General features: G+C 32.8%; 1 protein-coding gene across 3 annotated transcripts; it reads right to left on the bottom strand.

Annotated features, from left to right (window-relative positions):
- Positions 1-3,170: 3,170 nt before the first annotated feature.
- Positions 3,171-10,420, bottom strand: LOC130955745 (carbamoyl-phosphate synthase small chain, chloroplastic-like). Of its 3 annotated transcripts, none has more exons than XM_057882699.1 (11): positions 10,182-10,420; positions 6,113-6,286; positions 5,636-5,762; positions 5,450-5,538; positions 5,254-5,314; positions 5,097-5,164; positions 4,876-5,004; positions 4,619-4,725; positions 4,181-4,528; positions 3,545-3,710; positions 3,171-3,455 (listed from the first exon to the last, which is right to left on the bottom strand). In XM_057882699.1, the coding sequence occupies exons 2-11, from the start codon at positions 6,228-6,230 to the stop codon at positions 3,382-3,384; spliced, it is 1,287 nt and encodes a 428-aa protein (XP_057738682.1). In that variant the 5' UTR covers positions 6,231-6,286; positions 10,182-10,420; the 3' UTR covers positions 3,171-3,381. The 3 variants fall into 3 exon arrangements, with proteins under 3 accessions (XP_057738682.1, XP_057738684.1, XP_057738683.1); XM_057882701.1 differs by having other exon boundaries at positions 6,113-6,261; positions 10,182-10,413; XM_057882700.1 differs by having other exon boundaries at positions 6,113-6,297; positions 10,182-10,408.
- Positions 10,421-11,553: the final 1,133 nt, after the last annotated feature.

Here is an 11,553-nt window from a genome sequence, read left to right as displayed (position 1 = left end):
ATAAGAAATATAAACTATATATATAAGAGTATTTAATCAAATATGTTACATTTTTTTTAATTTTAAGTATTAACATGAAAATGTTAATTTAGTATTTTTTTTACATCGTATTTTTGTTCTAATACTCTCAATAATCTTATTCTTAATATTATTTCAAAATTCAACATTTATGATTTTATTAATACCTATGATTAATTTTTTTATTTAATTTGTCTTTTTTTAATGGGATCATAATCTATTTTACAAAAAAATTACAATAAAAAATTGTATATACCAAAATTATAATTATAAAAAAGAATACTAAAAATAATAAAATTAAATATTTATCTTGATAGTGATGGAAACAAATCTAAACATTCTTGATGATATATTTTATATACTGTATTTTTAGTTCTCTTAATACTCTTCTTTAGTACCCTATAATTTTTTATTATTATTATTATTTATGGTTAATTTTTGTTTAATTTACTTTAACTTAAATCATATTATAAAAAGCGAATAATAAATATAATATACAAAAATCACAATTATAAAAGTGTATAATGTCAAACAAAAATTTAACACAAAAAATAAAAATAATAAATAATAGAAAAAGAGAGCTTATGTAAAAAAAAATAATAAGAATTTCATAAATAATATAATAACATGTCTAAAGAATAAAATTGGTAAAAGAAAAAGGGAGATTCTATGGTGGTTATCCTAAAAATCAACATATTATGTTGTCAATAGGCGGCATATTAAGAAACTGCCACATATGTGAATTTAAGGGCCTTTAGAATATCGTGTATAGCTCTAGTATGATCAAGGAGTTATTTTTTCCGTTAATTATTAAATATAAATAAAAACTAATATTTTAAAAAAATAAAATAATAAATTATATAAATTATACTTTTGTAATTATGTGAATTTGGGTTACATTATAGAAATAATATGTAATTATGTATTATTTTCTTAGATACGGTTAAATGTAGAAAAAAAATTTGAAACAGAATAAATAAAATTAATTTTAATATTTTAAATTAGATTTATTTTAAAATTATCTCAAATTATTTCCAACGATAGTTTTCTATTTTTTTTCTTTTCCTTTGATTTCGCCTTTTTTTATACTTCAAAATTACAATTTTTTTTTGTTTTTTGTTGCTTTGGACTTATAATCAAGCATTATTTAATTAAGTTAATAAGTATAACTCTAAATATAAATATTAAAATCTAAAATTTGATGATTTGAATGGCCTTCATTTTATTGAGTTTAAGAAATTTATAATTTTAAAATTATATTTAATTTAAACATAGATTATCGATATAAAATAAGTTTTTATTTTTCTTAAAAAAGATTTTTGTTTAGTTATTTATTTTTTCAATTTATTTATTTTTTTAAATAAATAGTGACAAATTTAAGTCATAACATTTTGAATATTAAATTTGAGATAATTTTAAAAGCCTATTTTATGTTGAAAAGTTATATTTAACTTAAATGTAATTTAAAATTCTATTTTTCTAAAAGAAATGTTAGATTTTTCTATGCTAATATTTTTTATTAATATTATTTTTATATTATTAGAATTTACAGTTTAGAGTTTAAGTTTTAGAATTGAGTGATTAGTATTTAGAGTGTTAGTCAAATATTTACTAAAAGCTAATAAAATTTATTGGTTACTTAGCACCCGTCTTTTTTAAATCCAATTAAATAAATCTAATTCAAACCGTTAAAATTATTTTGCGAATAAATTAATTTTATTTATTTTGTTTCAATTTTTTTTAACATTTAACCCTTCTAAAAAAATATTACACAATTACGTATTATTCCCATAATATAATCTAAATTTACGTAATTAAAAATGCATATTTTATATAATTTATTATTTTACTTTTGTAAAATATTAATTTTTAATTTATATTTAATAGTTAACAAAAAAAATAACTCCTTAGCCATCACCCCATAGTTATACACCACATTCTAAAGGCCCTTAAATTTACATATTTGGCAGCCTCTTAATATGCCACCTATTAATAACATAATATGTTGATTTTTAGGGTAAGCACCGTAGAATCTTTTAAGGAAAAATAGATGTTTAATTAAAATGACTAAAAGTCTGTTAGTGAAACGCAGAAGTTATAAATTGTTGCTTCTGGTAAACGTAGTTTTTGAATACAAAATCACTTCTGCGTTTGCCAAATAAAAAATTAGCCGAACAAAAAATTGAAGCTTTCAAGAAGCTTAAACGTGCTTTTTCTTTTCGGACGGTTTTGCCAAACACACGCTTAGTTTATTTAGCAGAAAGTAGTTGTTTTAGTGCTGTACTCGTTATAGGTTAATTTTTTAATTTAAAAAGTAATGAATAACGATAACGAATATTAAATACCTGAGTATGGCACTACTAGATTAACAGTAAAAAGATAATTCATGCAGTATCGGCAGAACGTTGAGATGTAAAATTATCTTAAAATAAATACAATTTAGATGCAGTTTAAATGTATTGATTCTATTTTTTTATTAGAACATTGACTAAATAATATAGTACAAGATTCAAATATGTAAATATACTTGTTAGCGCCATAATTATTGAAGATTGTATAAGACTAGTCTGGAGTGTTCCAGTATAAGGTTTGTTGACTTTTGGTCAGTACAGGTGTGGGTATGCCTCCAAAGTGGATAAAGTCTTGGTGAATGGCAGTATGTAAAATCAGCAAGCAGCTGGTTGTTAGGGTATTCCGAGTTTGCAGCGAAAACTCTAAAGAGCTATTCGGATCGGTCTAGAGGAGGAATGACGTTTTCAATTCAGTTGATGTTATGAAAGAGTGGGAGAGTGTAATAATGAACCGCCTATTTTGGGTGAAAACTCGTAAAGTTAGGGTTTTGTGACAATCCACACTAACGGAGAGTAACGCCATGTAAAATGTGCCATCAACTACATCCACAAACGGGAAGATAACGTAGTGAAATTCCCCGAAAATAAAGCGAATTCTATAAAAATATAGAAGTTTACCAGGGATTAAACGAACTCTGTTAAAATAATGGAGTTTACCTGGCGGCGACCTTACCAAGGCCCAAACAAATAAATGTATTTGGGAAATTAAAGTTCAAAAAACGTGTTTCTGAAAATATTTTTTTATTTATTTCAGAAAAAAAAAACCTGTAATTTGATTACATTGGTTTCTACTGCTCGATGGATCAAGCAAAATAGCAAGATAACTTGAGATTACTGCATTTAGAACTAAAACAAATGCAGCTTGATTGTTTTGTTCACAAATCACAATTACAGATCAAGCCGTGGAGACAATAATGAAGTACTTATTATTCGAAGTGCAGTGATATCCATCATCTAGTGGGGTAATAATCACCCCAACTGTTTACATTACAAAGCATAGACCGAATATGGTTTACACTGTTGATAATTGGGGCTCAGATTTCTTTCTTTTTTCCTGCCTCATTAGATATACAAACTCCCTGAATGCTGCAATCATCAACAACTCCCATATTATTATCTATTATTCATCAGATCCAAATTAAAAGTAAAAAATAACCAAGCTGCTAATCTCTTACCGTAATCCGAATCATGGGGTCCTGGGGATGCTTCTGGGTGGTACTGGAGAGACATTATTCTCTTAGCAGGGAAGGCAAGACCAGCACAGCTTCCATCATTGAGGTTAATATGAGTAACCTCCACTCCTTCTGGCAAAGTGGCAGGGTCAACCGCATAATTGTGGTTCTGCCAGTTCATAAAGCAATTTACCATTATACATACAATGCGATAACAATTAACCATTTGTATACGACACAGACATGGACTAAGTTCCTAAAGCAGATTTACAAACTAAAAGGTTTTTCCATTCAAACTGCCACTGCTACAGTGTACAAATGTAAGGTGAAAACTCGCATGCAAAGTTGTCTTCATGAGATGTTGATATTTGAAAATTCGTTCAATTGCAATTTAGTCAGATGTCAAATTATCTCACAATTCTCAACTATCAACTTCATATAAAGACAATTGCATGAGTCATTACCAAAACGTAAGCACTTCCTCCATATCTCACTCGTAAGATTTCAGTGTCTCGTTTACTTTCATTTTTAAGATGGAAGCAAGGTAGTGCCAACATTCCATATGATACGCCTAAAATCAATCAATCAGATACATTCGTTGACATACTTAGGCGAGAGAGAAGTCCGAGAGCCACATACCTGAGCACTAATCTCAACATGGGTTGTTCGAAGGTTGCGAACAGGGTGATTTCCTCCGTGATGACCAAATTTCATCTTAAAGGTTTTGCCTCCTAAAGCTTGGCCAAGCAGTTGATGTCCCATGCAAATTCCAAAGACAGGCACCTTCCCTATAATATCCCTTACTGTCTCCACAGCATACGGAACAGCAGAAGGATCTCCAGGGCCATTGCTGAAAAGCACCCCATCTGGCTTCATCTTCAAAGTTTTTGATGCTGGCCATGTAGATGGTACAACAGTGATTTTGCAGCCATAAGACGCGAGTCTTCTGAGTATATTTTGCTTTATTCCAAAATCATAGGCAACAACCTATAATGCATAAACCAGAATGAAGGGCATATTAAATTACCAATATTATACAAAAAAGGAAGCAACAGTAATAGCAGTGGTTATACTTACATGGAAAGTCTCCTGAGGCACTTTAGAATTAAATTCCCATTCTTGCTTTGTTTTATCAACCCATTCATGTGGAGTTTTGCATGATACTCCGCTTATGAGATCAATACCTAAAAATATTGAAAAGCATCCATGATCCATGTAGTTCCATACAACAAAAACAATAAAGCCTTTTCCCATTAGGTTGGGTCGGCTACATGGATCACACGACGTCATTGCACCCTATCATGTATTAGGAAAATAGATGTTCGTATGCTTACCAACAATGTCCCAAGATTGAGACATCTTAAGTAGTTCTTCGTCAGTTTTGGAATTGTCAGTGCTCAAGACACCAATAAGGCTGCCATCTTCCCGTAATCTGCGGGTGATTGCACGTGTATCAACATCATCTGTTGCACACCAAATTTTCAACAACATTAAAACCAAAACAACAAATTTTTACATAATAGACTTTCTCAAAGAACTATTAAAAAATACTTACAAATTCCCATGATATTCCTTTTTGCTAAGTAGTCACCTAGAGTTTCTGTACATCTCCAGTTTGAGGTGCTGAATTACTTATTGCAAGAAGAGAGTTAGTTGACTAAAAAAGTAAAGCTAAATTGACGAAAAGCAATTCCGGAGAATGTCAACAAAACCTGATACTCAAGCTTCTAATTACTAAACCCGCAAGGAAGCATTGTCTTGATTCCTCATCATCTAGCATGGGAGCATAAACATGTATTCATAATTGACTTCTCAACAACAACAAACCCTTATCCGCTAGGTGGGGTTGGCTATCATAATTGACTTCACAGAATAAAAAATAATTCAAGAGACGATATGAATACTCACCAAAATTTACACCAGTGTTACCAATATGTGGGTTTGTCATTAGCACAAACTGGCCAGCATAACTAGGATCAGTTAGAATTTCTTGATACCTGCAAAGCACATACATGACAAGGTAAACAACCGCACATGCACATTCTCAGATTAAAGTCATGCCAATAAGAAGACTGGATTTATAGTTCATCTCACCCAGTTAATGATGTATTGAAAACTACTTCACCAACTTGGGTTCCTGTAGCCCCAAATGACTTTGCTTTCCAGATTGATCCATCCTCCAAAACAAGCCTAGCATCTGATGTCTTCCAAGGTCTTTCTCCTTTAACCATTTATAAAGCAGGGAAAAAAACATTGCATCAATTTCCTTAAGATCTGGCTAATAACCACTTCAAGCATAAACTTACAGAAGCTAAACAAAACAGTCTTTATATATTTGACTAGCAGGAAGCATACTTCAGCTTAAGAAGTCAAGAGTGAAAAAGAACAAAAGCATGAAAAGAACTAGCTTTCAAATATTATCTAGAATAACAAGAAAAACTCAAGGCCCCATTGGTTAAAATTCAAGAATTTGTTGAAGACAAGATAAGAACAATTCATGTAATGTTTAATAACATTGCTTTACAAGATTTTTGAGGTGCCCATAAAGAAAAAGGAAATTGGGGAGGTTACCGGCAGAACATCTGAGGGTAAAAACGCGAACTTTGGAACTGGGTTGTGGCGACTTGGAACCGAAACGCTTGGAAAGGTCACTCACAGTGACAGGGAAAGCCAACACTTTTGTCGCCATTAAGGTTGCGAGAACCGAACCGATCGAGCGACTGGTTCAATAGTTCAATGGTTCAACTGAGGTTGAACTGATTAAGTAAATATAAATAAAACTATAAAAAATTCAACATATAATTTTAAATATTTAAATTCAATAATTTCTAAGCTAATAAAATTCAAAGTTTCACAATTTTACATAATAACTTGTCTATAATTTATCATTAAAAATTCACAAACAAATTTAAACATCAAAATTTATGACCGAAGAAAATCAAAACGCATTATGCCTACTAGAATATGCTAAGTTAAGGGGAGCTCAGAATAAACATACTACCAACATTAGGAAAATTTCTTTCTTTTTATTTATTGATTTACAATCTCGTGGATCAAGTGTTCAATGTTAAATGATAATTCTAGTAAGGTTTGAGCACTGTAGTTTATTTAGTGACATCTCACAAATACATTGCATATTTCCCTTAACAATTGTCCTGGATGAAGCTTTACTTTAAATGTTTATTCCAAGGTTCTGACAACCGAACCGGTCATCAAACCGTTCTAGTTATTGGTTCACTGGTTTATTGGTTCAACCGAAATAACCGTTTTATAATAAAATAAAAAATAAAATATAAATAAACATATTAAAACATAATTATAATCTAATATAAATTTCAAAAAATATCATCCAAATTAAAAAAGATTTGGATCCTCTAAATTTTGAATTTTCACAGATGGGGCCAAGAGAAAACATGAGAGAGAAAACATTCAATGGTGAGAGATCATACTTTATACTCTAAAGTGAAAATCCAAAATTTAGAAGATCCAAATTCAATTAAAAGTATTAGATCAACCACAATGTTATAATATCATTCAAATATAAACTCAAAAATCAAATAACAAAAAAAAAAACAACCAAATATAAAATACCAACATCAAAATTTGCCATCAATTATCAAAATTTCCAAATACATAATCTAAGATCAAACAGCAACCCAATGACAAGAAGTCAAAAACAATGAATTAGTCAAGAGTAATGAATTAAATTGATTGATACTATCATCTAGCCAATAACAAAATTTAGTCAACAACAACCAATGACAAACAACAATAATAAGATCAAGATTAAGAACAACAATCCACAACAAAAACAATTTACCAAATTAACAAATTATCAAAATGTCAAGAACAGCACAACATCCTAACAATCACAAGTTATCAAATTAACAAGTTAATAAGATCAACAACATAACAAAACTAGTTAAGAAAAACAAGTTAATCCAATCGAAACAAGAACTGGAACTGCAACCTACTAATTAAAACAACCACCAGCTAAAATAAGAACTGCAACCTCCATCCAGTCATCCTTTCAAAGCATATATGGTTCTGAGCAATTATCCCCAATTTAACCAAATGCTCAATTAAGTGATTCTGCTGCACCAAAAAAAACTAAGCAAGATCTTCAATGAATAAACTAAATCATACTGATCTAACCAAGCAAAGGAGGGAAGGAACATCTCTGAATCTGAACAACAAATGAACAAAAGAAAAAGCAAGAAAACAACCATTGCTTTTGGAGAGGAAGGAAGTTGCGACGGTTGCTACGTGACGGAGGGGAAGGAAGATGCGACGCTGCTACGGTGGCTTCCAAGTTCGCAGTTGCGTCGGCAGCGGTAGCAGGCGGTGGCTGGACGAAGGTGACATTGGAGCAGGAGCTCGATGAGAGGAGCTCGGACTGGCTGCGTGTGAGAGAGGCAGCAGCGCATTTTGGTTAGGGGGCAGGGGTTTAGGGCTAGGGTTGGGGCTGGTAAGGGTTACCTACCGTGCCCTAATGTGCTACAAAACGGCGCCGTCTAAGCTTAATTCAAAAAACCGGCCGGGTCACAGTTCGGTTCGACCGACCAGTTCCTGGCCGGTTTGACGGTTCAAGAGCGGTTTTTGAGTTTCCCGGTTTTGGCATTTGACCGATTCGCTTTTCCCTTCGGTTTGCGATTTTGAAGATCTTGCTTAGCTTTTTTTCTTATGCAGAATCATATATGCTTGAAAGGATGACTGGATGGAGATTGCAGTTCTTGTTTTAGCTAGTTATTGTTTTAATTAGTAGGTTGGAGTTCTAGTTCTTGTTTCGATTGGATTAACTTGTTTTTCTTAACTTATTTTGTTATGTTGTTGATCTTATTAACTTGTTAATTTGATAACTTGTGATTGTTAGGATGTTGTGCTGTTCTTAACATTTTGATAATTTGTTAATTTGGTAAATTGTTTTTGTTGTGGATTGTTGTTCTTAATCTTGATCTTATTATTGTTGTTTGTCATTGGTTGTTATTAACTAAATTTTGTTATTGGCTAGATGATAGTATCAATCAATTTAATTCATTATTCTTGACTAATCCATTGTTCTTGACTTCTTGTCATTGGGTTGCTGTTTGATCTTAGACTATGTATTTGGAAATTTTGATGATTGATGGCAAATTTTGATGTTGGTATTTTATATTTGGTTGTTTTTTTTGTTATTTGACTTTTGAGTTTATATTTGAATGATATTATAACATTGTGGTTGATCTAATACTTTTAATTTGGATGATATTTTAAAATTTATACTAGATTATAATTATGTTTTAATGTGTTTATATTTTATTTATTATTTTATTATGAAACAGTTATTTCGGTTGAACCATCTGTTGAACCGATTGAACCAATAAACCAGTGAACCAATAAATAGAACGGTTCGATGACCGGTTCAGTTTTCAGAACCTTGGATATCACAAACACAAAGATTAAAGAGCTCACACTGAATTTAATCGAGCTTAATTAGACACTGTGTTTTCACCTCAGGAAGAGATGCAAAAATCCATGGTTTTGAGAACCGGACTGGTCAGCGAACCGCTCTAATCACTGGTTCACTAGTCTAACCCGGTCCAACCATGGTTCAATCGAAAAACCGTTTTAGAATAAAATAATAAATAAATTATAAATAAACATCCTAAAATATAATTATAGTCTAATATAAATCTTAAAATATCTTCCAAATTTAAAAACACTACATGAAATTTTATCTTCCAAATTAATAATTCATAAATTTGTTGTCAAACTTTACACCAAGTGTATTCCAGAAGATCACTGACTTCAATACTAAAGAATGATATTAGAGGCTAAAATAAATCATACAGTTTCATACCCTCTAATATATGCTTACAAGCATGAGCATATACGCAGTTTTCCTATCATCTTTGTTTCTTTTCATTATGGCAGTAATTTCATTTGGCTTATGATTTGTGATTTGACTGTAAATCTTCTATTAGAGAACTCAAGTTACAAGTGTATTGAATACATTAATATAATTAGGGGTGGTAAGGCTGGGCTTTCTCATTGTCAAATAAATATGACAACTGGAACTGGAGAGAAAAGCATATATAATACAAAATATTTTATTATTAAATCAGCGCAGCAGCAGCACAGCACAGCCAGACATCAAATGATCATTCAACAAACAATCATAAATAATTGAAATCAATAAATCAACATCACAGTAAAAAAACAGCAGCTTTCATTAACACAATAAAAAACACCAGCTGCACAACAGAACCAGAAATCAAATAAATCATCAACAAAAATTCAAAAACAACAGCGCAAGAAATTCAAAAACAGCAGCAGCAGCATAGCAAAGCCATTTTTTATCAATAATTTCAACAAAAACACAAAACCCCTGTAATCTTATCCATGATTTCACTTTCAGAAACAGAGTTAATCAACTAAGAACAAGCAAGAATGAGGGTATCAATTAATCATCAAGCAGTGAACAAAGCCAATCAACCAAGAATAAGTCAGTAACAGAGTTAAAATTCATTATCAAGCAGTGAACAAAGCCAATCAACCAAGAACAAGTCAGTAACATAGTTAAAATTCATTATCAACCAGTGAGCAAAGCCAATCAACCAAGAACAAGAGCTGAACAATTCTAGTGCATCCGAGGCATTACCTTTGGGGAGGGCAGGGAGCGGAGATTTGATGGAGATCGACGGACGACAGGAAGCTGGCAACGAACACTGGCGAGCTGGCGACAGACGACGGGAGCTGGCGACGAACCCCACGGACAGACGACGAGCGAAGAGCTGCGGAACAGGACCTGGAGACGCTAGCGTTGGACGAACGCGAGGAGGGCCTTCGAGCACGACGAACCAGGAGGATTGGCAAACGACCACCACGAACCAAGCAGCGACGGTGAGACACGCGGTGGCGCTATGGAGGCTAGGGTTTTCAAGGAAGACTTGGATGGAACTATGGAGGTTAGTGGGTGGACGGAGCAAGTGATGCGATTCTGAGGGAGTGAGGGAGGACTGAGGAGCTCGAGAGGAAGGAAATGCTGCTGAAAGTGGCTGAATGCGAAGAGGAGGCTAGGGTTAGTGGGTTACCGTTTCTCCTTCCTCTTTTCTCTTTAAGAACGAAACGGCGTCGTTTCCATTCAAAAGGTGAAAACCGGCCGTGTTACGGTTCGGTTCGACCGACCAATTTTCAGCCGGTTCGACTAACTGTTTTTAAATTTGGCGATTATAACTTCTAACTGAACCATAATTCTTGTCCTCCCCGTTTTTATAACCTGAACTAGGGGTGGCAAACTGGCCTAAACCCGACAAGCCGGCCCGCGTAACCCGTCAAAAAAAACGAGTCGGGCTAGAAAATTGGGACCGCCAAAGAGCAAAAGCCCGCCTAACCCGCACTACTTAAACCGCGAGCTTTAGTGGGGCGGGATGGGCTTCCCCACCGGGATTAGTGTTTCTTTATAATTATAAATACTTTAATATTTGTGAATATAAAAAAAATATAATTTTCTTATCCCTTTAGAAATTATAAATTTATTAATATGATTGTGAAATTATATATATTATTTAGTAGTTAATAGTAAAAAAAAGGAGTTTTGGCGGGTTTAGCCTGCCAGCCCCCAGTTAGACAGGGTGGAGTGGAATTCTAGGACTGCCTCACTAGGTGGGACGAGGCGGGACGGGGCGAGCTTCCCAGCTTGCCACCCCTAACCTGAACTAATCCATAAATAGAAATTTTAAAATTGAACTCATCCATATTCCTAACAAATCAAGTCAATAATATTCAATAAGAATAAATCTCTACATTCAAGTCATAATAACCCTAACCAAGTCCAACCAAGTATTTTAAATTCACGCGCGTATGTTTACTGCCGTCACTTCTTCTTTCAAATTCGCGCACGCAAGTTCTTCTTCTTCCCGATGTTGCATCTTCTTCTTCTTCTTCTTTTCCCTTTTTGTTATCTTTCTTTTTTATTATCGTCATCACTAACAACACCAACATTTTGCTAACATCTTTATTGGTTCTAATTT

Source organism: Arachis stenosperma, chromosome 10 (assembly GCF_014773155.1).
Source record: "Arachis stenosperma cultivar V10309 chromosome 10, arast.V10309.gnm1.PFL2, whole genome shotgun sequence".
NCBI lineage: Eukaryota > Viridiplantae > Streptophyta > Magnoliopsida > Fabales > Fabaceae > Arachis > Arachis stenosperma.
Note: the sequence above shows the minus strand (reverse complement) of the source record. Positions and strands in the feature narration are given on the sequence as shown.